This window comes from Zingiber officinale, chromosome 3B, assembly GCF_018446385.1.
Source record: "Zingiber officinale cultivar Zhangliang chromosome 3B, Zo_v1.1, whole genome shotgun sequence".
NCBI classification, from domain to species: Eukaryota; Viridiplantae; Streptophyta; class Magnoliopsida; order Zingiberales; family Zingiberaceae; genus Zingiber; species Zingiber officinale.
The window spans coordinates 92,347,960-92,374,838 of NC_055991.1; the positions used below are offsets into that span (position 1 = coordinate 92,347,960).

The window sequence follows — 26,879 nt, forward strand, 5'->3', positions numbered from 1 at the left end:
AAGGCAATTTCATGAATGAGTACAAAAGGGATTTTTAGATTCATTTTCATGATGAGAATTTTGTTCTTGCTCTTCTTCTTCCTCTCTTCCCTCTCTTGGCCGAAACCTCCTAGTGTGGTTGCTTGCACAACATGAGGTGGTTTTTCTTCTCCACTTCTTGAGTTCGTGAGACGGATGAAAGACTTATTCGTATGGATACTGAAAGAGGCGTAAACGTTTGATCGTACTGAGATCCTAGATGTCGGGAGTTTGTGTTCACGCACCAAAGGAATAACTTCCTTTAACAAATACTTAGTATATGGTTTTCCTTCACATAGATCTTCTGGAAAGGAACTTGTTTTTCCGCTGCGCTTTCTACGTGTTCAGCGCTATAGTTCCTTACAGGTCATGGATTGAGAGCATGATAACAAACCATCAAAACTATGTTTTCACTGACTTAGGCGGAAAGAAGTGGAAAGGCGTGAAGACAAGTAATGTGGAGATTCCTTTTCTGATAGTTATCTAAATGCCTTGGATGGTAACTCCTAGGTATGATGGTCTTCTTCTTCTAACTAGCAGAGACAACTCTGTTTTCTTCAAGTCCTTCTTCCTTTATTACTTTTTCTCTTCCTTGCTTCTTCAATTGAATACTGTTTCGAGCATCGGAGGGGGTGTGCTAGAGGAGCCAGCCTGACTCTAACTTGTGTTACCATCTTAAATTCATTCACCCACATGACAAAGGAAGACTTGCGGAGACGAAGGAGCCTAAGTGAGTAGAAAAAGGAGTCATCACTAACCATGTAATTGCAATAGCTCCATTAGCAACAACATAATATTCAGATTTGGTACTAGAATGTGACACAACCTTTTACTTCAATGAGGCCCACGAAAGAAGATTACCTCCAAAAATATGCAATAGCCACTAATATGCAGTGATCATCCATACAAGAAGCTAAGTTGACATCAGTATAACACACTAAAGATGGAGAGAAAATAGGGGAAATAGATAAACCAAGGTGCAAGGTTTCATGCATATACCTCAACATCCGTTTAACAACTTACCAATGAGAGACAGTGGGTGAATGCATGAACTAATAATCTTTATTTACAACAAAAGATAAATCAGGACATGTCATGGTACAATACTAAAGAGCACCAACAATGTTGTGGTAGTTTGAGCCATCTTCTTATGGAAGATAATCATATAGAGATAATGGAGCAGTAGAAGACATAGTGGTGTTAGATGGTTTAGAGTCAAACATGCCAATCTTCTTTAAAAGATCAGTAACATATTTAGTTTGATTAAGATACAAACCATTATGCACTTTAATACTCAAAAAATAATGCAATGGTCTAAGATCTCTCATAGTAAATTACTTATTAAGAAAATCTAGCAATGAATCATTGAGACTCTATGTACTATAGTGATAATGATATTGTCAACATAGACGAGCAAAATAAGAACACCACAGTTTAAGGAGAAGAAAAATAGTGAGGTATCATCTTTAGAACCAAAAAACTCCATAACAAAAGTGCTTGGATAAGTTTTGTAAACCATGGGTGAGATAATTATCACAAATCAATCAAAGATTTGTGTATTTTACACACCATATCTGAGGTACGAAGAATCAATAAAGCTAGAAGGTTGAACCATATAAACTGTGTCAACAAGATCACTATAAGAAATGTATTCTGAATATCAAGTTGACAAATAGATCATTTGTATGTAACAACAATGGTAAGAACCACTTGAATTATATGAGGATTGATAACATGACTAAAGGTTTTAGTTTAGTTAATAGACTTCATTTGATGATACCCTTTAGCAACCAAACAAGCCTTGTAACAATCTATAAAATGATCCAATTTTAACTTCAATCCATAAACCCATTTACAACCAATAACTTTGCCATTTTATGGTTTTGAAACAAGAGACCATGTGTTTTGTAGCATCAACACATTAAACTCATCCAACACGGCTTACTGTCACTCAAGAACACTAGCAGCTTGCTTGTAAGTATTTGGTTCATTTCAGCCAACAATACATGTGGTTTAAATATGTCAGACTTACTCCGAGTTACCATATGATGAGCATTAGTAGTTGGTGCTATGATATTCTCATTAGTATCTATGTGTCAAATCAACTACCAAAGGGTTGGAGGGAGGTGAAGAAAAAGAAGTGTATGAGGAAGAAGACTATATAGAAGGTAGAGAACAAGGATTAGACACAATATAAGGGGGAGTTGGGGTATTGGAAGGAGTAGAAGTAGATGACTATGTAGATGAAGATGTTATAGGATGTGGTGAAGTATTATTCTAACTTATTTGAATTAAAGGGACGTAAAAAAGGACAACAAGTGCAACCAAAAATTCAAAAAATTATAATATGATACTTTATCATAAAGAACACTATAAGGAGATTTGCATTGTATAATTTTTATGGGCAATTGACTAATGAGAAACAAACAGTAGAAAATGCACAAGGTAAAATTTTGATGGGCATATAAGAGTGAGCCAAAAGAGAGAAACTGTTGGATCGAGATCGCGCTAGAGGGGGGGGTGAATAGCGCTCGCGGCTATTTTGTTCGACTATCGGAATTGTAAAACGTTCGTAGAGTAATTAAAGCAGCGGAATAAAAGAAACAAACACAAGAACACAGTCGTTTACTTCGTTCGGAGCCTAGGTCGACTCCTACTCGAAGGCCCGCGATCCTTGATCGCTTTCCGTGGGCAACAACTATAATTTCGTATGGATATTACAGATGAATTACAAAATGTAACTATAATTAAAATTATACCGACAACAGTAGTAGAAAGGAAATCTGAGCTCCGGGTCGTCGGAATATTGCAACAGCACTTCGGAAGCAGCACTTGAGCAGAACACAGCAGAATCGAAGCTTGTGAATTGTTGTGGAGAGCTGCTGGTCGAGACCTCTTATAAAGAGGGTTCAAGGCGCCTTACACTGTTCATCAAGGCGCCTTGAACGAGCCGAGTCACCCGCGTGGATCAGCACTGACCTGGTCGAACTCTATCTGGTTCAAGGCGCCTTCATCCTATCCAAGGCGCCTCCAACCTCCGGTCCAAGGCGCCTTGAACTCCATTCAAGGCGCCTCCAGTCAGCTGCGCTGGCCTTTTCCTGGCTCGCACCCGAGGCGCCTCCAAGCTCCATGGAGGCGCCTCGGACACTGTTCATCCGAGTTGTAACTTGCTCCTTTGTTCCTGCAAAATGTGTTAGTCCCAAAACACATACCCTGCAAAACTAAGTTAGCATAGTACACATAAAATAAAGTATAGACAGTTTCCGGACTGTCCGAGTCTGACTTCGGGTTTCCGACCGGAAACCCTAGGTCGACCCGACGCCTACTGTTCCCTCTACGGGGAACGCGTCCTCACCTACTCCACTCAGGAGATTTACCTGTTGCCAGTACGATCCTCCAGATCGACTGGACTTTTGCTCGGCACTCGATGCTTCCGGACTTTCTGCTGAACATCCGCTTCACCGGCCAGTTCAGACTTTCACCTGGTTCGCGACACCAGGACTTTCCACCTAGGGTTACCACCCCCTAGGACTTTTGCCTGAAGCCATCGACCTGCCAAGACTTTCCGCATAGAGTTACCACCCCCTATGACCTAGGGTTACCACCCCCTAGGGTTTTACCTTGCCTAACAACAGTTAGGACTTTCCTGAAACACTCAGCAAAAGCTGTCAGATAACAAAACACCTTAACTTTAAATCCTTTGCCATAATCAAAACTTAGGTTCGATCGTCGGATGCTTCCCGCACCAACAATCTCCCCCTTTTTGATTATGGCAACACGTAATTTAAGAAAAATAAGATATGTAATAACTGCATAAAGTTAACCAAGCTTAAGTAAATAAACTTAAAATGCAATAACAGTTAAGCTGGAAACTTTTAACTTTGTAATATTAGACTTCCCCTTAATAAAAGCCCTCCTTTTATTAAATATTTTGAATTTTCCTTTAACTTTAATTACCTACTCTCCCCCTTTGCCATATATCAAAAATAAACCAGTTTGAAAGTAGATAGGGAAAATTTTCAAAGATAAGTTTTCTTCTTAGCAAAACTACTTGGCTTTTTGAATTTTGGAATTTGCTAAATTTGAAAGTACTTAGTTATATTTTTAGCTTTGAAATGATTTGTCTTGAGAAAATGTTTTGCCAGATAGCTAAGTTTAGAGTACAATATAACTAAGTCTAGTTAAAATAGTCTTAAAAAAATAGGAGTATTTGAATTTAAAAGGATTTGTTTAGAAGTTATAAAATATGAAGTCACTTAATAAAAACTTTTAAACCGTTACAAAAAGATGACTAGATTTTAAAATAATTGAATATTCACTACATAGATAAGTTTTCTTAAAAACTGTAATTAAGTTTTGAATACCCATTTTGAAGAAAATTTGATACTAAGGAAAATTTAGTTTTAGGACAAAGGGAGTAGCAGTAGTTTGTTTTCTAATTCAAGCATGAGTCAAATTAAATTATTGAGTTTAATTTGATTAAGTATCAGAGCCTTTAAAATAATCAGGTAACGTAATTTGATTAGAGCCTTAAGTACTATCATGCTTGACCAAAAATTGAAACATACTTTTCCCAATTGTCTAACCTTTAGCTACTAGCTGATTGCCTAGAGGGCAGTAGCTTTCACATGGTTAGTCAAGTTAAGTCCTTTTGGTCCAGTTAGAATTGGCTAGAGCTGGAAGACTTGACTTGATTACTATTTATGATGTGTTTAACGCCCAGACTCATATTGATGCACAAATATAAGCATTCCTGAGTCCAGGCTGTACCCTATGCATCTCACGCCTTTCTAAGTTTTTCAAACACAAGCAAGGTAGACCTAGGTGTTTGTGAGATGCTCTGGCTTTAATCTAGGGGTACATGATATCTAGGGGAAAGCTTAAGTTAAATCCAAATTTTTAGAAATCTAACAAAATTGGAGTTTTGAAAACTGTTTTCCCTAGCATTTGAATGAGTGATAAGTAAACTTAGATAATCATGCAAATAAGTATATGGACAGAATAAGGAAGTCTAAACAAGTGTGACAATAATCCACAGAATACTGCATAACAGAGTCATATCAAATAGCAGGATCATCTGCTCGAGGAGAACTAGCTGGAGGATCATGGGGCTGCTCAGGTGCTGGCTGACCTAGCCGTCGTATCTCGTCACGAAGGGACGTAAATCCGGCAGCCATCTCGGATCGAATAGAGAGAACTATCCGTCGTGTCTGGATGGACTCAACCTCGAGTCGAGCAAGTCTGTCCTCAACGGAGAGTGAGGAAGAGGTCGAATGTCCAGCTGAGGTGGATGGTCTGGCAGACGGGGAGGGATCCGCGAAAAGATCCTCAGCTAAGAAATCAGCCCACTCCTCTCCCTCGCCTGGTAAATCCTCGGCTGCTGGAGCGATAGTGGTCGTCCTATCCATGCTAGAACTCCATCAGCTGTGATATCGGCACTGGCTAGTCTACAACTACGGGATCCTAGCTCATCATATATAGTAAGAGGAATGACTGTTCCTCTGGTCACATCTATACCCTCTATGGTCGAAAAGAAGCGTGTCAGAATATGACAATAGGGCATGTGGACTATCTTGGAGGTAACTGTCCCAGATGCACAGATAATGTTCTGGAACATATGCAGGGCAATATCGATATCCAATCGATGACATAGGGCGTACAAGAAGAATGAGTGTGAAGATCTCATCTTCGGGACATCCCGAGATGAGATCGGCAGAATACATGCTGTCAGGACCCTATACATCACGTAGTCCTGAACCCGAAGAGTAACTGACCTGAACTCAGTCAAGTCAGCAGGTCTCGCTCCCCCGAAGAAATACGTATAGATAGTATCTAACGTAATGTGGGAGTAAGGATCGCCAAATGGTAGATCCCTACTGGGGTAGCATAGAAAGGTAGACTCAGAATCCCTAAGTCCTAAGGTGGTGCGTAGTAGAGTGGGAGTAAGCTCAATGTCTACGCCAGAAACTCTGGTGCTGTACCTATTATCATCAATCCTCTCAAGATTGTGATAAAACTGTGCACACAACTCCTGGTTTACTGTATCGGTGCAGTAAACTACTTGATCCAGTTGATAGTGCTCTATCATTTGGATAGTTGGTTGACAATACTGGGTATAAAAAGTCTTATTTACATATCTTGGTTTGATAGGTTCAAAGACGTAATTAGCAAAGGTATCCCTAAGATGAATAGTTGGGAATCTGATATCTGCTGATGGAATTCTAGCTGGATTAAGATCAACATGCCGGCGTTTCCTATTTTGAACGATTTTACCAAAAATTGACAGAAATAAGCAAAAATTTTAAGTAAAACTTGATCGGAAGGGATTAGGATTATACCTAGGAGGCATTGTCACGTAGAGAGGAAAAAACAGTTGAAGGCGCCTTAGTTGGGAAGAAAATGCACGAGTTTTGCGTGCTCGGCGTCGGCAGAAAACGAGCAGAAGAGCTTCTGTTCGTTTTGATATAAACGGTTGAAGGCGCCTTAAAACAAGGACTAAGGCGCCTTCTATAACCGATTGGAGGCGCCTTGGGTTGATCCGAGGCGCCTTAAGACGAAGCGGCGGGAATCTTCCCGCCGCTTGCTAGGGCGCCTCCTTTTGATGGGAGGCGCCTCCGATAAGCTCCAAGTGATTTTTTTTTTTTTTTTTTTTTAAAGATTTGAGTTTAAAATGAAATTGAGTTTTAACTTTGAGTTTAAAATTGAGTTTTAAAATTAAGTTTTAAAATAATTTTGAAATTAAGTTTTTAAAATAATTTTGAAATTGAGTTTTAAAATTAAGTTTTAAAATAATTTTGAAATTAAGTTCTTAAAATAATTTTGAAATTGAGTTTTAAAATTAAGTTTTAAAATAATTTTGAAATTAAGTTTTTAAAATAATTTTGAAATTGAGTTTTAAAATTAAGTTTTTAAAATAGTTTTGAAATTAAGTTTTTAAAATAATTTTGAAATTGAGTTTTAAAATTAAGTTTTAAAATAGTTTTGAAATTAAGTTTTTTAAAATAATTTTGAAATTGAGTTTTAAAAATAAGTTTTAAAATAGTTTTGAAATTAAGTTTTTTAAAATAATTTTGAAATTGAGTTTTAAAATTAAGTTTTTAAAATAGTTTTGAAATTAAGTTTTTAAAATAATTTTGAAATTGAGTTTTAAAATTAAGTTTTAAAATAGTTTTGAAATTAAGTTAAAATTAAGTTTTAAAATAATTTTGAAATTGAGTTTTAAAATTAAGTTTTAAAATAATTTTGAAATTAAGTTTTTAAAGTAATTTTGAAATTGAGTTTTAAAATTAAGTTTTAAAATAATTTTGAAATTAAGTTTTTAAAATAATTTTGAAATTGAGTTTTAAAATTAAGTTTTAAAATAATTTTGAAATTAAGTTTTTAAAGTAATTTTGAAATTGAATTTTAAAATTAAGTTTTAAAATAATTTTGAAATTAAGTTTTTAAAATAATTTTGAAATTGAGTTTTAAAATTAAGTTTTAAAATAATTTTGAAATTAAGTTTTAAAGTAATTTTGAAATTGAGTTTTAAAATTAAGTTTTAAAATAATTTTGAAATTAAGTTTTTAAAGTAATTTTGAAATTGAGTTTTAAAATTAAGTTTTAAAATAATTTTGAAATTAAGTTTTTAAAATAATTTTGAAATTGAGTTTTAAAATTAAGTTTTTAAAATAGTTTTGAAATTAAGTTTTTAAAATAATTTTGAAATTGAGTTTTAAAATTAAGTTTTAAAATAGTTTTGAAATTAAGTTTTTTAAAATAATTTTGAAATTGAGTTTTAAAATTAAGTTTTAAAATAGTTTTGAAATTAAGTTTTTTAAAATAATTTTGAAATTGAGTTTTAAAATTAAGTTTTAAAATAGTTTTGAAATTAAGTTAAAATTAAGTTTTAAAATAATTTTGAAATTGAGTTTTAAAATTAAGTTTTAAAATAATTTTGAAATTAAGTTTTTAAAGTAATTTTGAAATTGAGTTTTAAAATTAAGTTTTAAAATAATTTTGAAATTAAGTTTTTAAAATAATTTTGAAATTGAGTTTTAAAATTAAGTTTTAAAATAATTTTGAAATTAAGTTTTTAAAATTAAGTTTTAAAATAATTTTGAAATTAAGTTTTTAAAATAATTTTGAAATTGAGTTTTAAAATTAAGTTTTAAAATAATTTTGAAATTAAGTTTTTAAAATAATTTTGAAATTGAGTTTTAAAATTAAGTTTTAAAATAATTTTGAAATTAAGTTTTTAAAATAATTTTGAAATTAAGTTTTAAAATTAAGTTTTAAAATAATTTTGAAATTAAGTTTTTAAAATAATTTTGAAATTAAGTTTTAAAATTAAGTTTAAAATAATTTTGAAATTGAGTTTTAAAATTAAGTTTTAAAATAATTTTGAAATTAAGTTTTTAAAATAATTTTGAAATTAAGTTTTAAAATTAAGTTTAAAATAATTTTGAAATTGAGTTTTAAAATTAAGTTTTAAAATAATTTTGAAATTAAGTTTTTAAAATAATTTTGAAATTAAGTTTTAAAATTAAGTTTAAAATAATTTTGAAATTAAGTATTTAAAATAATTTTGAAATTGAATTTTAAAATTGATTTTGAAAATAATTTTCTAATGAATGTTATTACTTAGTCATCTCACCCGATCTAAATTTTCAATCAGGGAATCCTATGATTGATGTGAGATGAATTATAATTCAATTTTAAGGTTTGGGTTAACTTTGTGTTAGATTCAGGTTTAGCTTTGGGTTCAACAAGTAAGCATTCTTTGGATAAACTTCTGGGCTATGGTGAGTCACAAGGAACTCATTAGAGTAACCATGCCTTCGAGGTTTTCCAAATAGTCCTACCCATTGAGCTTAGTACTAAGCCTTGGTCTAACTAGTTAGGATCCATTTAAGGGTAGCTTCGGTCAGTTCTACTTGGCCAAATGCACCAGGTCGAAGCCATATCTTCCTAGACATGCGATGCCCAAGCTTCCCTAACGTACTATCATCCAAAAAATTTCACCAGTACTGTGGTTCAAGTTAACCTTAGTCCGTTTTAATCTAACCTTAATTACCCTGCCGGGTAATCTACTCTTGTTTTACCCATTTCGGGTAGATTAGGTTCAGTTACCCTGCCGGGTAGTTTAGTTGGGGGTGCTAGCGAGTCTGGATCCCTCATCTTTATTTTGAGTTTTACTTTCGAATCTTGAATTTTATTTTAATTTCGAATTTTATAATTTCGAATTTTAATTTAATTTAATTTTAGTTTTGAATTTAATTTTAATTTCGAATTTTGAATTTAATTTAATTTTAATTTTGAATTTTGAATTTAATTTAATTTTAATTTTGAATTTAAATTTTAAATTAATTTTAATTTCAAATTTTAATTTAATTTAATTTTAATTTCGAATTTTAATTTAGTTTAATTTTAATTTTGAATTTAAATTTTAAATTCTTAGGATTGTTTTTCTTTTTGCTCCCCCTGGATCATGGCCTCGATATGGTCTATCGAGGTAGTATATTTGATCCTTTGGAATCCAGTATTGTCCAAGTCCAACTTGATTAACCAAGTTAGACTTGGAGACCCATGCTTGGACTGTTTTATTACTTTGTTTGTTTATTAATGATACATAAGATTTATATTTACTTTTGTAACCCAGCCCAGTTCTGTTGTAGATGGCTCTTTGTGTCCCAAGAATCAAGTTCAAATTCTTGGAGCCCAAAGTAAACCGTTCTAAGGTATTTTTTAAATCTTTAACCTGATTTATTAGACTTGAATTTTCTTCCTCAAGTTTTTGAACTTGAGTTGGAAATTCAGTCTGACTCTGGTCAGGTAAGGATTTGGTGTTAGCCACTTCTTTAAGGACACTAACTTCCTTTAGAAGTGACTTAACTTTCAGATTTGATTTAGCTAATTTGCGCAATAAATAGCTAACTAAAATGTTCAATCGGGAGATACTTACAGCGGGGTCTGGTCCTTCGGAAACGGATACGGATCCGTGGCTTTGCTCGGACTCTGCCTCAGACTCGCTCTCGCATCCGGATTCGACGACTTGGTCCCGGGCCATTAATGCAAGTAGACTCGTTTGTTCGAGCTCGTCGTCGTCGTCCTCCGATGAAGATTCGTCCCATGTTGCCTTAAGGACCTTTTTCCTTTTTTGCTTTTTGACCTCCTTCAGGTTAGGGCAGTTGGTTTTGATGTGCCCTTTTTGGTTACACCCGTAGCATGTAACTTCAAACTTCATCTTTGTATTTTGTGGGCCTTCCTTTGATTTTACTGCCTTCTTCAGATCTCTTTTGTCGAATCCTTTCGTCTTGTAGAGTTTCTTCACGAGGTTTACCAGCTCGGTTGTAATGTCACCTTCTTCATCGTCAGAGTCTGGTTCAGCTTCCGATGCTGGTTCGGTTCTCCGTCGTGGTCTCGGTTCCCGGGTTCGGCTTGTACCTGCAACCAACGCAATACCTTTCTCGGTAGGCTGTGCATTAGTCTGCTCATGAAGTTCAAATTCACTAAAAAGTTCATCTAGTTTTAAAGAGGATAGATCCTTGGAAACTTTGTAGGCATCTACCATTGATGCCCACAATGTATTCCTTGGAAACGAGTTTAGGGCATACCTTATTACGTCCCGATTTTCTATCTTCTGGCCAATTCCGTGAAGAGAGTTAAGGATGTCTTGTATTCTTGCATGAAGAGAACTCGCTGTTTCGCCTTCCTGCATTTTTAGATTATATAATTTATTAAGTAAAAGATCTCTTTTACTTACCTTTGTGTCGTCAGTGCCTTCGTGGAGTTCGATTAGCTTTTCCCAGAGCTCCTTTGCAGAGGTGAACGGGCCAACTCTGTTGAGTTCTTCCTTGGTAAGGCCACACTGGAGGGTGCAAGTGGCTTTGGCGTCGGCTTCAACCTTTTTTATTAAAGAAGCATCCCACTTCTCGCAGGGTGTAGTTTTGCCATCGTCATCGATTGGCAGTTTTAGTCCCGTCTTTATGATCATCCATGTTTCGAATTGTATCTTTAGATACATTTCCATTCTTCCCTTCCAGTAGCCAAAGTCCTCTCCGGAGAATAGCGGGGGACGTACAGTGCTGAAACCCTCTTGTTGGGCCATTTATAATATGTAACAACAAAGAAAGACAGAATATGTTCCAAGACTAAGTCTTGGATTAGTAGTGCTGGAATAAAGAATAATAAAGACGAACTCGAGTGGTGTTGCACCTACTTCGAGCAAAAGTCGATTCGAGGGAAACAAAAAATTAGAATATAGCTATAAGGCTAAATTCTAATTCGACTCCGAAAACAAAAAAAAACTGCGAAAAATTTGTTTTGAAAGGTGGTTGCACCAATTCAAAACGACCCCGCTCTGATACCAATTGTTGGATCGAGATCGCGCTAGAGGGGGGGTGAATAGCGCTCGCGGCTATTTTGTTCGACTATCGGAATTGTAAAACGTTCGTAGAGTAATTAAAGCAGCGGAATAAAAGAAACAAACACAAGAACACAGTCGTTTACTTCGTTCGGAGCCTAGGTCGACTCCTACTCGAAGGCCCGCGATCCTTGATCGCTTTCCGTGGGCAACAACTATAATTTCGTATGGATATTACAGATGAATTACAAAATGTAACTATAATTAAAATTATACCGACAACAGTAGTAGAAAGGAAATCTGAGCTCCGGGTCGTCGGAATATTGCAACAGCACTTCGGAAGCAGCACTAGAGCAGACCACAGCAGAATGGAAGCTTGTGAATTGTTGTGAAGAGCTGCTGGTCGAGACCTCTTATAAAGAGGGTTCAAGGCGCCTTACACTGTTCATCAAGGCGCCTTGAACGAGCCGAGTCACCCGCGTGGATCAGCACTGACCTGGTCGAACTCTATCTGGTTCAAGGCGCCTTCATCCTATCCAAGGCGCCTCCAACCTCCGGTCCAAGGCGCCTTGAACTCCATTCAAGGCGCCTCCAGTCAGCTGCGCTGGCCGGGTCCTGGCGCGCGCCCGAGGCGCCTCGGACACTGTTCATCCGAGTTGTAACTTGCTCCTTTGTTCCTGCAAAATGTGTTAGTCCCAAAACACATACCCTGCAAAACAAAGTTAGCATAGTACACATAAAATAAAGTATAGACAGTTTCCGGACTGTCCGAGTCTGACTTCGGGTTTCCGACCGGAAACCCTAGGTCGACCCGACGCCTACTGTTCCCTCTACGGGGAACGCGTCCTCACCTACTCCACTCAGGAGATTTACCTGTTGCCAGTACGATCCTCCAGATCGACTGGACTTTTGCTCGGCACTCGATGCTTCCGGACTTTCTGCTGAACATCCGCTTCACCGGCCAGTTCAGACTTTCACCTGGTTCGCGACACCAGGACTTTCCACCTAGGGTTACCACCCCCTAGGACTTTTGCCTGAAGCCATCGACCTGCCAAGACTTTCCGCATAGGGTTACCACCCCCTATGACCTAGGGTTACCACCCCCTAGGGTTTTACCTTGCCTAACAACAGTTAGGACTTTCCTGAAACACTCAGCAAAAGCTGTCAGATAACAAAACACCTTAACTTTAAATCCTTTGCCATAATCAAAACTTAGGTTCGATCGTCGGATGCTTCCCGCACCAACAGAAACTCATTTCGATAACCTAGCTCTTTTTATGCTCTCTCTACCATTTTGTTCTAGAGTAAAAGTAGATGATGATTAATGATGCATACCTTTGGAAGCAAAAAAATTTGTGAGAGATCAAAATTCTCCACCTCAATCAGAATGAACATTTTTAATAGAGATTTTAAATTGATTATGCATCATATTGCAAAATATAACAAAAGTGGTATGTTCCTCATCTTTAGAATGCAACAAATGTTGGTTTCGGTGAGACCGACAAGAGGGGGGTGAATTTATCTAAAATTATAAATATACCCTTCTTAAAACTTTCGACTTTAACTAAGAAATACATGTTAGTGAAATAGAAATAAATTGCATTAAATGAAACAAGGCTATCGAATTTACTTAGTTTGTAACCGGGGAAGCTACTAATCCAAGACAAGTGAACCCCACTATCAAAACTCCTTCTTCAAGCATATTCTCAGAGGCAGAGAAGCTCCGTAATGATTAATAGCTCAAAAATAAAAACAGAAATTAGAAATTCGAATACAAGTATTATGTAAAATGAAGAGAATCAGAGCTCTATTTATAGCCTGCTAGTTAAATACATCCATTGGCTGATGTGGCATCTCTGGGCACCCCTAATGGTGCATTTTATCGGCTTTGCAACGACTCTTCAACGTCTTCAAGATAAAATTTTATCCTCATCTGGGTACCTGAACTAGTCCAGGAATTTGGACTGTTGCTGATGTGGACTCCAACGTTTATTCACAGCAATGTCTCAATGAGGGGTGCCTTTTCGGTACTAGGCTGGTCCAAGCGCCTAGAGTCCTAGCGCTTGGAATGAGTTCAGGCGCTTGGACAAGTAAACATATAGTTGACTTGTTCGGCCTCTACTTCGGTTACTTGGGTGATTTTTTAGTCATCTAGTGTTGAGTTCACCTGAACCCAACTCCGACCTTTTCCCCTCGAGCAGTATTTTGGTCTGCCTTCTCGTCCATTGGAAGTGTTGGGCATGTCTTTCTCGTCAGTCGATGTACTCTTCTGCAGCACCTCATCTCCCGGATACACTGAGCCCATCAACTTAGTTCCCGTGTCATCCTTTTTGCTAGCTGCAACTTCTACTCGACTTCTTGTGTTCCTAAGTTCCTACACACTTAGACACAAGGATTAAATATAACAAGACATGACTTAACTCGATTGATCACATAAAAACTCACGCGGAGCACTTACAATCTCTTCATTTTTAATGTGCATCAACTCTAAGTTGAGTTAAGATAATAAAAGCAAACTAGTATAATTAAATATTAATTTTTCAATTTACTACAAAAATTTTACAATTACAACAAGTAAAGACAATTTTGTAAAATTTAAAACCTACACCTCACCCTGAACTCAATTTTCTCCTTCTTTAATTACATAAAAAATAGGGGCATATATTAAAAAAATGTATATAAATATTTCTAAGAATTACTGAATCAATGACCAATTTGAGAAAAAAATTTCATGCATAATTTTTTTAATATTCAAATTTCTAAAAATTAAAAACCAAATTTGTCTAAAAATAATATAAAAATTATTTTAAAGTTTAAAAAATACTAAAAATATTTATAATAGTCAAATAAAAATAGAAAGATCAGTATAAAAATTTTGATGATAAATATATATTTATTTGACCAATGTGAATTATTTAATCAATTATTTAATCAAAATAATAATTTTTAAAGTTAAAATGCTTAAAAACAAAATCTGATATATAAAACTCATGATAAGTTTTATGAATATATAAAATTTAATATTTATCGAAATAAAAATTATAGTTTTAAAAAATAATGTATAGATAATTTTTAATTATAAGAATATTATTTTTGGTAAATAATTTAGAATAAATTAGATAACTATAAAAAAATTATCGAATATTTTTTTCTAATAGAGAACATAATATTTGATCAAAGAAAAATAAAGTTTTACAAAAAATAATTCATGAAATAATTTTATTTTTAAAAACACTATTTTGTTAAGAAATTTATAAAAAAAAATATTTAAAGGTTGAAAATTTTCCTACTGATAAACAAAAAACTTATTTTTCACAAAAAAAAATAAAATCTAATTAATTTCAAATAGAAGGTATATGAAACAATTATGTAATTTAATAAATTTAAATATAAGACAATTTAAGCATGTAATTTTAAGAATTAAGGAAAATTAAAATACAAAAATTTATTTAAAATATGCATAATTTAGGAACCCAAAATAAATTTCTACCTATTGGATTAATAAGATATTTTTTTGGAATATACTTTCTTATCACTTTTCTAATTTATCCCTTACAAAATCTAAAATATCAATTTAGTCTTTTATAATTTTAAAAATTATTTAGTGCAGTAACATGATTTGAGCATGTAGAATTTTTTAGGACTTCTATTTGTTTTGTTTTTTTTACTTTAGCATTTTCATTTCTAATTCTATCAAACTCTTCTAATGAACATGATTTAGTTAAAATAATTTTTAATTCTAAATTATATTTTTTCAATTTAGTATTCTTAGATTTGAGTTTGCATAAAGACTTAGACATTTATTTAATACTTAACAATAACTGATCAAAAGGTAAATGGCATACCTTACTTATCATGTATGTGCTTAAGCTTGTGTCTCCCCCTTCATTGTTGCACTCTTTTGAAGTAGCTCCTCCTTCATCGATGCTTTCATTGCTCATTTTAGATGAGCTTGATTCATCTTTGTCTTCTTGATGACTTGGCATAAGTGCAAGTCCGATATAGACTTCTATCACTAATTCGAGTGACGACGATTCGCCTCATGTCTCCTTAAGGGTTTCTTGTGTTTTGTTTGCGTTTATCTTTTGTTTTGGTCCTTCTCCTTCAGTTTTAGGAAGTTCTCCTTGATGTGTCTTTCTTCATTATAGTTGTAGAATTTAATCTTTCTTTTGTCTCTTGGATTTTTCTTGGCATGCAACTCATTAAACTTATTAGATCTAAAAAATATTTTGAACTTTCTTACCATATATGCTTCTTAATCCGGGTCGAGTGAGCAGTATGATTCTTGCTCGATCTTCTTAGCTTTGAAAGCTAGGTTCTAAGTTCGTTTTTTATTTCTTAAACCTGCACATCGAGTTTCATGTAATTCTAAAGTTGAAAATAGACTTTCTAAGGTACTTACCTCAAGATCCTTAGAAATGTAGAATGAATTTACTATGGATGTCCAGTTTGGGATTCTTAGGAAGACATTGAGGGCATATCAAAGAGAGTCCCGATTTGTTACCGTCTCTCCGAGGTTGATGATTCCAGTGATCAATTCTTTGAGTCTCACGTGTAGTTGAGCAATTGTTTCCCCTTCTTTAAGTCGGATGTTGCTAAGTTGATTCCGGAGTAGATCTCTTCTTGCTAGCTTCACCTCTGAGGTTCCTTCGTGTAACTCCAGGAACTTCTCCTAGAGTTCTTTGATTGACTCGTAGGCTTTGATCCAATTGACTTCTTAAGATAGCAAAACATTGAGTAGATGAAACTCTGTTTTACCAATAGCCACAAAGTCTGCTTGCTCCTTATTAGTCCAGTAGTGTTTTTCCTATTCAGCTCCATGCTGATCTGTAGGTGCTACAAAGCCATATTTTATAGTTAGTAAAATCTCAAAATTCATTTTAAAAAATACCTCTATCTTTTTCTTCCATATAGCAAAGTCTCCCTCGAACTTCAGTAGATGAATACTTGCTCTAGCCATCTTCTTGTTGCTTTAGGCGGTTAATTCTTCTAAGGCGTCTAGGCTCTGATACCAATTATTGGTCCCAGTGCGGTCGGCAAGAGAGGGTGAATTAACCTGAAATTATAAATATACCCTTCTCAAAACTTTCAACTTTAATTAAGTAACACTTGTTAGTAAAATAGAAATAAATTACATTAAATGAAATGAGGCTACCGAATTTACTTTTTTGCAACCGGAGAGGTTGCTAATTTAAGACAAGTAAAGTGCACTATCAAAACTCCTTCGAGCAAATTCTCAGAGACGAAAAAGCCCCGTACAACGATTCACAACTCAAAAAATGAAAACAGAAATTAAAGATTCGAAAGTGTTGTGTAAAATGAATAGGACTAGAACTCTATTTATAGTCTGCTAATCAAATACATCCATTGGCTAACGTGGCATCTCCGAGCACCTGGAGTAGGTCCAGCGCCCCCAGTGGTGCATCTTATCGGCTTCGCAATGGCTCTTCAACGACTTCAGAATAAAATTTTATCCTCACCCGGACACTTGAATTAGTCTAGGCACCTAGACTATTGCTGACGTGGACTCCAATATTTATTTGCAGCAACGTCTCGATGAGGGGCGCCTGCTCAATACCAGGCTGGTCTGAGCGCTCGGACCTGGTCCGAGCACCTAGAGTCTGAGAACCTGAACTTAGTCCGAGTGGCTGAATCCGCTCGACTTCTTGTGTTTCTAAGTTCCTACACACAAGGATCAAATACAATAAGACCTAACTTAACTCGATTGATCATATCAAAACTCGCCCGGGATACTTACAACAAATACAACCAAGAAAATCTTGTAAAGTCATCAATAATCAACATAAAATATTTACGACTAGTAATAGATGAAATAGGTGAAGAACCTTACAAATCAGTATGAACAAGATCAAATTTATTCAATGTTAGAGAGTTCGATAAAGCAAATGGGAGTTTATGACTCTTAACCAATTGATAGGAATTACAAAAATCAAGAGAAATATACTTGTTCACAAACACATTACAAGACTTTAAAACTCGATTAACAATTTCAAAAGACGAATGACCAAGATACTTGTGTTAGAGATTCGAATCTGATGAAACAACAACATGAACTTGAAAAAGACTTGAAGATGATGAAGAAAATAGTGAGGGAGGGCAGACTTAGTAAAGACCATGATCAAGGATTTGTCGAAGAATGAATTTGTGTGTGACTTGATCCTTAACCAAGAAAAATGTCAAATTCAACATAAGCTTTATTATTAAACACAAACGAGAAACACTAATAAGATTTTTTGATATGGCAAGCATATGAAAATTATTGGATAACTTGATAGATTTAGAATAAACATGTAAAATTGAATAGCCAATATGCGAAATTAAAATATTCTTTCCATCACCAACCGTCACACACTCAACACCAATAAAAGAAGTGGCAGAATCTAGTATATTCAAATCAGTTGTAAAGTAGTGAGTTGCTCCTAAATCCATATACCAATTAGGATCAGCAGTAGCAATGAAATCAGACACAACCAAGGTAGTGGCAGATGAAGATATATCAATGGTAACAATACCCTTGGTTGAGGAAGCACTCGTTGATAATGAAAATTTGCTTTATGATAACAAATATTTGCAGTGTGTCCAAGTTTGAGACAAATTTGGCAATATGGTTTTGAAGTCTGAGTGATCTTATTTTGTGAAGGTTTCCATTGGTTGTAAAATTAGATAGTTGGAGGCTTGCTAGAAGACCATTTTGATATTGTCTTGACTGAGAAGTGTTTGGAAAGGTTGATGGTGTATAAAATTGATACCGTCTCAGCTTAGGGTTGTTTTTAGCCATGGACAAACGAGCTATATTGGTTTGCAGGAAGCTCAATTGATGCATAGATTCTTGTCTTTATAATTTGTATTCGTTGCTCAACAATAAGCTATGCACTTCTTCAATGGAAGGACTGTCGCCATGATTTGTATAGAAGTCACGAAAGCATTGTGATCCTTCCCAAGGCCGAGCAAAAGATACAACAAATGATCATTGTAAGAATTAAGTTCTCCAATAAAATCAAGTAGGTTGGAAATACTTTTTAATTTCTGAATGTATTCCATTACTAACAGAGTTTTTTTTTTTTTTTTTTTATTTAGATTTTGCAACATACTTTTTAGTTCTGCCACATAAGCAAACAATTAGGCAGAGTAAATTTGATTGAGAGGTAAACAAATATAACATGTTGTTGAATAACCAATGATTTGAGTTAGGAGTCCTTCAGTCAAAGATGAATTAGTCTAGCTCATTATCAGATGATTGTAACGTTGTCAAGAGGTGGTATACTAACAACCAGAATTGAGATCCAAGAATTTGGGAGGGCAAGGGCAAGGGCAAGTACCATCTATAAACTCCTCTAAGCCATTAGCGGTCACTATATTCAAAAGATGACTTTACTAAATCAAATAGTTATTTTCGTCTAACTCAGCACAAAGGGATTGATTCATGGAAAGAAGTGTTCGAAGGGGATTGAGATTAGACTGAATGATGGGAATCAATAGAGTAGAAGCAGGAGTTTGATGAACATTTTAGGATTTATCTGAGTGGTTGATGATCTCGGAGAAAAAATCATGGTTGTCGGCGGCAACGGTGGCTCTGATACCATGAAGAGTTTTCTGTAAGTGGAGGCGAAGGAGACGAAGTACTGGAAATGTATTCTTTTGGTAAAGTCTTTCTCTGTACACAGCATACTTTATATACTAAAGATACAATATATCACCTAATACACGTGGCAATTAAGAAAAATAAAATAAGAAGCTAATAACCATTAATTATTATACACTGCTATCAAGAAGACGTACTGCATATCCTCCTGAGCATCAAGACCGAGCAGTAGAATACTATTTCAACCTTTGATCATCCCTACAAATAGATTTGACAAGGATTTTATGTTAAGCCATAGTTATATCAACCATAACAAAAGATTGTAGAAACTAGGTAGAATACTATTACAACATAATATGATTTTAAGAAAATTCAGACCTTATGACCGACTTATTTGTTCCCACAAGAAGGTGAGTAGTTGCGAAACTTGTTCCCGCAAGAAGGTGAGTGGTTGGAAAGTATTCAAATCAGCAGGGTTCCTAATAAGGGGAATGCAGCAAAAACTGAAGCCGAAAAGACAGAAAATATGTAGAATTGCAATTGATAAAAAAATATATATATATGAAAGTTGTATCTCATACCTATCAACATCATTAGATTCATCTGGCCTGATGCAAAAAAGAAGAATCAGAAACACTTTACAATCTCAATGATCACAAGGAACAAATTCAAAGTGAATCCATGTCTTCATAAATCTTATTACTAAACAAAGATTGTAATGTGATTGTAAATGCTTCTAACATGTAAATGACTATAATCAGCATTCTCTTAATTCACTGTGTTATGCCAAAATTGTCTTTCCGATGACAAGAACAAGGGTGCAACTCACAATTTAGAATACAACTTTTGAAAACTAAACATTCTACATATGGATAAACATGATCCTAGTAGGAAAAACTAAGCGTTGGGACTACTGAAAGTATATACACTCAATGAAAAAAGTTGAAATGGAGACTCACATCATTTTCGGTTCTTCAGTATCAATTTTAACAATGTCATCTCTGAATTCATGATTTGTAGGCTGATAGATCTGCACAACTTCTTCATATCTCTGGATTGGCTCTTTGTATTCACTGTTGCATGAAAAGAAACAACATGCCAATGAAGAGATACAATACATGAAGTAAGTTGCAATAAATATTCACATCATTTTCAGTTCTTCAGTATAAATTTTAGCAATATCATCTCCAGATTCCTGATTAGTAGGTTCACAGATAGCTTTAGCAGATCTCTGGAACAACTCATATTTGCTGCAATACGAAAGAGATACCTTAAAAGGAATTAAGTTTATTTCTCCAATATTAAAATGAAATATATAATTGATAACAAATTCTATAAAAAAATCATTTTTTATCTCCAACTCTATGTCATTTATCTTTGTAGTAGTACATTCTTCATTTTTATTGTTTTCTAGACCATAAATTACGTTTCTAAACTAAATTACTTATAATAATAGAAATAGTCAACAATATTGGAATGATTTCAGAGACAATTCCTTTGTCCATGTCAACAAATGTCAATTGCAAGAGAACAATGCGAGTAAATCAACAATGCTTAGAAAACTCAATTGATATGCTAAGTACAAGATTTTCATTCCTCTAAGACGAAGATGGGTAAGACTAACTGACAAAAAACAACTCACATCAATTTTACTCCAGAATTATGAATTCTTAGAATATCGTCTTTGCATTCTTCAGTCACAAGATGGATTTTGGGCTGATAGATAGCTTTAGTAGATTTATTATGAATTGACTCCTTGTATTCCCTATAGGAGAAAATTCACAAAGGATCAGAGCAACTTCTAAAAAGAGAGAGAAAATTTAGTAATGCATAAACTATCATTCTTCGCTTCAGTTTAGGCATATGCCCAAAATAGTACGATTTTAATACCAACACTAGGCACATTTCAAAGTGTCCGATGTTCAATTCAAAAGAGTTCTAATCCTAAAAAACCTTATGATGACACCTTATTACTACTAAAAAATTTCTGCCCTATATCAAATGGAAGCATTGACTCTTGTAGAATCTTGAAGATACCATCCATGTAATTTTCCAATATCCAAATTGAAGACGTCTAGTATTATTGATTTTTCTATACATACATTAATATATCTTGTTTAACAATTGTTAATTGGCCTTTGACCAATCCAATTGGAGTTGAAACAAGTACAATATTAAGATATGTATGTGTAAGTCTCAGTTTCTATAATTCTAGCATCCATCCTTTGGATCACTACTAAAGCAATGATCAGTGCTCCTTCCCTCTCTTTTCATAGAGTTTCATCTCCTTGCACCTTAATCAGTAGACAACGTTGAAGGATGAGTCACAAAATTATGACTGATATTTTTCTGATCAAGACAAGCAAAGTGCTATTACATTGGAACTTACCGGTGCCAACAAAGTATTGGTATCGATTGATGGCCAAAAGAATACATTTTAACCCAATTGTCAACTGTTACTAATTGACACTAAATCATATTAATGTTATTTATATGGGAATGAAAGTATTAACATTAGGAAGACAACTAAACACAATTGGCACTTTAGAAAACAAGCCTTAGCAACAAAAAAAGAAGAAAATTTTTGTATAAATTGTAAAAGAAATGCACAAGAAATTGTTGTTTTCTTCTTACTTTTCATATGCTAATTGTGTGATGTTTGTTTTCTTCTCATTTTTTTTTTTTTTGAAATCTTCTCGAGAGAAGTGGTTGTTTGTAATATTAACAAAGTTTCTCATGATATTAGATAACATATAATGAAGTCTCTTCTAAATCAAAAAGTCGCTAGTACATTGAGGATGAGAGAATTAGTTTAAAGAATTGAAAAGGTAAAAAGTTACAGGAAATAAATGTGATATATGAAATAGAAGCATACTCTTTGATGCATGAACTATTTGAATTCAGGTTCCTTGAGAGAGGCATTTTTCCTTTAGAAGCTTCAGAATATTTCGATGCATTACCATAATGACTAGAGTTTGGAATCATATGTTTACCCTGAAACAACATGAAATAAATACAAATATCAGAACAAAATGCAAATTGAACCATTACATTATCGCAAAATTGACTGCCATAATTTGATATGACAAAGTATATATCGGATTTATAGTTGGTAACTACAATTTAGGACCAGACAATAATGTACCTTCTTTGGACTTTCACTAATGTTTAGGCGGTGGAAGTTAAGGGACTCTGTATCGCTTGGGGAACAATGTGCTCTATTGATTGCTTTAGCAATGCTCTTATCCTCAATAGCATTAAAAAAGCAGCCACGAGCCTTTGCATCTTGTACTATATTTGCCAATATTGATCGACTACTTCTTAATGTAGGTTCATTACCCAATATCCAAAGGCAATATCTGAAAGTCAAAATTCTTACGAAACTCATTGGGAAAAAAATGACTGAAAAAATGAAACGTAGGAGCATACCTTGCTCTAGTCAGTGCAACATTTGTGCGATTAAGATTAGAAACGAACCCAATTGAACCATTAGCATTCGATCTCACTGTGCTAAGTATGATAACATCTTCCTCACTACCTTGAAACCCATCGACCGTGCTAACTTTAACAAGCAGGTTTGAGCTCGATGAAAGCTTTTTCCTTACCTGCTCCTCAACAGCAACAACTTGTGCAGAGTAAGGACAGATAATGCCAACACTAATTATTTTCTCACTTTTCATGATTGCTGCAAAAGTTCAAAGGTAGCAAAAAAGTATTGTCACTAAGGCAGTAGGTCATAATGTTGCAAGAGGAGCCAAGTGCTTGACTGAGAAAATAAGGTTGCTTAAACAGATAAATATGAATTAATCTCAATGAATAATAAAAGGGAGGATTAATCAACAGAAAACTAGGGAGAAAAGGAATGTAAAAAGTAATAATAATTTCAAGCTAAAAGCAAAGTTGAACAGTTTGTTGTATTTCGAGATTATTAAGCTACTGTAAACACTATGAAGTATATAAAGCTAGCTAATTGATAGTCAGTAATGTGAAACCACAACACATACCTGTACGAAGGTTTCTAAGAATTTGCAAGATAACAACAACTTCTATGTTGTTTTTCTTACTGTGACTAAGGCTGTCAGAACTCTCGGTTCCATCTACAATATTTATGAAAGAGTAGGATCCAAACATCTTTCCAGAAAGAAATCTTCTTGTGTAGCCCTTCTTAATGACATTTGGTCCATTGATTACTTTGGAGTTATAGAATCTTTCAAGAGGAAACAAGCTGATAGATGGATGCATGCGATACTGCACATTCAGAAGGTGTTTCTTGAATCCTAATTTACTCAACCTTTCAAATAGACTCCTACCAAACATTGCATTTTCTGAGACCTGATATATAAGTTAGAGCATAGCCAGAATTTAGTACAGAAATACACTAAATTACAGATATTTTCGATAGAGAGTGAATATTATTAAGATTACAGAAGACAACTATTTCACACCTTGCTTTTGACAAGAGCAGGCAATTGACATTCATCACCAACAAGAACAGCATGGCTTATAGAAGAGATCTGCAAGGGTACTAATGATTCACATTCTTTTATCTGTGCTGCTTCATCAATAATAACAATCTTAAATGGTTTCTTTAAATCCAATTTGTGTATCTTGGCAGACGTTGATGCTGTACAGAAAACGAGGTTGGCTGTTTCCAAGCAGAAATTCATGATGGGCTTGCCAAAGAGTGAAGGTAGATGTAACGACCGCTCGAGTAATTTTATTTCGTCACAACATTGTCTTTTCATCTTAAGTAGCATGATAAAGGTATTGGTGTTGCTACCAAATAAATTGTTATTTTGAGATAAAGACAGACTGGATCCAAATACTTTCTCAAGATTATTGCCTCCATCTTTCTTTGAGAGAAAAGTGTTAAAGCATTCAAGCGAACGAAGAAGATCCTTTATGTGCTCACAGCAAGAATTCGACAAAGCAGCTGCTGGCATATGAACACACAAGCTATTGAAACACTCTCTGGATTTCTGTAAAAGAGATGCAAATTTTTGCCTAACGAATGATAGAAAAGTCACCTCACTCTTACTCGATGGATTCTCAGCATTTGTAATTCTTTGAACCCCTTTGCTATCCTTTATATCATTTAAATTCTTGACCTTCTCATCCTCAATTTTCTTTTCATCCAAATAATTTGTGTACAACAATGTTGCATGTTCAAAGAAATTTAGTAATGATCTAAGGCAATCTTTCCAGCCAGTTTGTAATCCAAAGCACCCTTTTAGCCTATCTGCTCGGTATTTGAGAAACACATCTTGCAGATCATCACCAAATCTCAACCTTTCTTCATTGCCAAACAAAACCACATCACCCAAGCGGTATGATCTGGTCCCAGAGGATTCCTTCAGTAGCTTCAAGAAGCGCGATGCAACTTGTGTTACAGCATTATTTGTAGTCGCGCAAATAAGTGTCCTACATCTCAGTTGATCTAATAACCACACTAAACCACTGATTGTTTTGGTCTTTCCAGTACCAGGAGGCCCCCAAATAAGGCTTATGGATTGATGATCATTGCGACATTTGTCAGACGGTAAGCAACTCAGTATGGCATTGGTCTGAGACTCATTCAGTGATAATTTGCTTAAACTCAATCCAATGTCAATGTCTTGGACACCACCAACATCAGGCTTGGAGGCAAATGCAACACTACCCATTTCATCCTGCAACAAAACCAACTCAAAGCAAATTAATTAAATACTAACAAAGAGAAGATGAATATTTCAAGATAAAACTACTGCTTTGCATACCTCTGGATCAAAATCTAACACCTTGTGAATAAGACCAATATTCCTACTCTGTGCAAGCTTAAAATTCAACGCATCCCAGATTCGAGAGTATGTTATGGTGGTCAACAGACAAACCACAAAAAGGCTTTTTTTTCCTTTGCAATTAGTGCTATCTATTGAAGCCTCGATGTACCCTGATGCTCTAACTATAGAACATTGAGGTTCCATCAATTGAAATTCATCCTTAACTACCTCGAGAAGGCAATATGATTCGTGGTCCATCATCGGAATACACCCATCTTTTGGCCTACTGTTCGATAAGATAAGAATGTCACCTTTGCACGGCTTATAGTCACTTGCACTTCTGGTTTCATCAGCCGACGGTTCAACAACCATGAAGTATATATGTTCTGCGCGATTTCTGCACTCGAGACGCTTTATTTTGACAAAAGGAACACGAGACAGGGTTTGGAGATTAGAGCACATTTCTTCGCGTAGTTCTTCCAAGAGTGGATAGGTAAAAGAGCTCAAGTAGTTCTCGACAGTATCGAAGGTCATGGGAATCCTCTCCACCTAAACACGAAGCCGAAGGGGCTTGAAAAACTTGATTTTTGAAGAGTCCGAGTAGAGAAAGATTCTATTTTTAATTACCTTGTGCTGGAAGAAATCAGGGTTGAGCACATCCTTCATGGACCATGAGAAGATTTGGTCCACTAGCCTGCCATGGCCTTTTGAGTCGGGCATTGCTTGCCTTGCAGCTCCTCAGCTCTGGAGGTATCGATCGAGTTGGGGTGCAAGCAGAGGCGACAGAGTAGGAGATGGATCGGGTTCTTTTCGTGGCGAGAGCCAGGTAGTGTCACCATGAATTCACAGAATTCCTCATGCAGGAGAACTAGAGGCGCATCGGGATTCGAACTCAATTAAGCCTTCACAACCAACACTCAAACGCTCAAGCTTCGCTTCCATGGTTGTGAAAAAGGCAGATGCTTTGCTTAGCTTCCGATGTTGCTACAAACGTTAGAAGATAGCAAAAAGCATCGTCACTACAGTCCATGCAACCTTTAGTTGTGCTAGTGCCGGTCTAATTCAATTAAATGGAATCTCGAATATTAAACTTAGATTTATCAAAAATTAATTTAGAAAACTATTATTAGATTGATAAAAAAACATCTTGTTTTAGTCATTATTGTTTGTGATACTAACAACTCTCATTAGTGTTTAAGACTTATTTTATTGCATGTAATAGGTATTGGACAAGAAGAGGAGTACGAAGTCGTCGATCCAAAGAATATAGGAAGACTAAACTAAGAATGACTCATGCACGTTTCACTCATCCTCTTCGTCTCGGTACCGATCTCAGTAGGGAACAAACAAAACCCTACAAGAACACAAAAATAAGTTTAGATTACAAACATAAATGCCCATATAGATTAAAAGTTTGAATCAACTAGATCTATTTAGTGATCTCTCTTCCATTCAACTTAACTCATTGTGAGCCTAAGTAAAGTCTCAAAATCGCGCTAAGCGTCAACTCATTGATGCCGCCCAGAAGAATAATGTTACCCAAAAGAAAAAAAATAATGCTGCCCAAAAGTCAAAAAAAAAATCTCAAAAAAGAAAAATATTCTCAAAAAATAATGCAGCCAAAAAGAAAAAGTTATTCTCAAAATAATATTCTCTAAAAAAAGTATTCTAAAAAATAATTATTCTCAAAAAATTATTCTAAAAAATAATGCTGCCAAAAGAAAAAATTATTCTCAAAAGAATACTGCTGTCCAAAAGAAAAAATAAAAATAAAAATAAAAATTACACATCACTCATAATCTCTCAGATTTCATGTCTTTAGCATTTAACCTTGTTGTCCTTAAGTCCATCTTATATTAATTACATTGCTTTAGCTTTTAACCTTGTTGTCCTTAAGTCCATCTTATATTAATTACATTGCTAGTCGCTCGATGAACCAAGTCTTTCAAACTTGCTGCAATCGGCATATTAATCTTTTTCCAAGGATTAGTAAAATATTTAGATATTTTTCTCAAATTTAATATGCTAATTATTTTCAATCATATAAAAATTTAAAATATAATTCATATATATATATATATATACACGATTTTGATATACAGCGCGACGCGTACAGTGACGCGCATAGCGCACTGTACGCGTCGCGCAGTATATC

At 34.8% G+C, this 26,879-nt stretch overlaps 1 protein-coding gene across 6 annotated transcripts; it reads right to left on the reverse strand.

Moving 5' to 3' along the window:
* Nucleotides 1-15,208: 15,208 nt before the first annotated feature.
* LOC121967094 (helicase sen1-like) lies at nucleotides 15,209-25,750 on the reverse strand. Of its 6 annotated transcripts, none has more exons than XR_006107647.1 (13): nucleotides 25,352-25,748; nucleotides 24,722-25,273; nucleotides 23,411-24,634; nucleotides 22,970-23,297; nucleotides 22,395-22,650; nucleotides 22,111-22,324; nucleotides 21,841-21,959; nucleotides 20,608-20,730; nucleotides 19,925-20,038; nucleotides 19,547-19,573; nucleotides 19,344-19,468; nucleotides 19,163-19,223; nucleotides 15,209-16,418 (listed from the first exon to the last, which is right to left on the reverse strand). XR_006107647.1 is itself a non-coding variant. In XM_042517115.1 (12 exons), exons 1-11 carry the CDS (start codon nucleotides 25,442-25,444, stop codon nucleotides 19,345-19,347), a joined length of 3,132 nt encoding a protein of 1,043 aa, XP_042373049.1. In that variant the 5' UTR covers nucleotides 25,445-25,750; the 3' UTR covers nucleotides 18,995-19,223; nucleotide 19,344. The 6 variants fall into 6 exon arrangements, 4 of the variants coding, with proteins under 4 accessions (XP_042373049.1, XP_042373046.1, XP_042373047.1 ...); XR_006107646.1 differs by lacking the exon at nucleotides 15,209-16,418 and adding an exon at nucleotides 16,442-17,044; XM_042517115.1 differs by lacking the exon at nucleotides 15,209-16,418 and having other exon boundaries at nucleotides 18,995-19,223; nucleotides 22,111-22,282; nucleotides 25,352-25,750.
* Nucleotides 25,751-26,879: the final 1,129 nt, after the last annotated feature.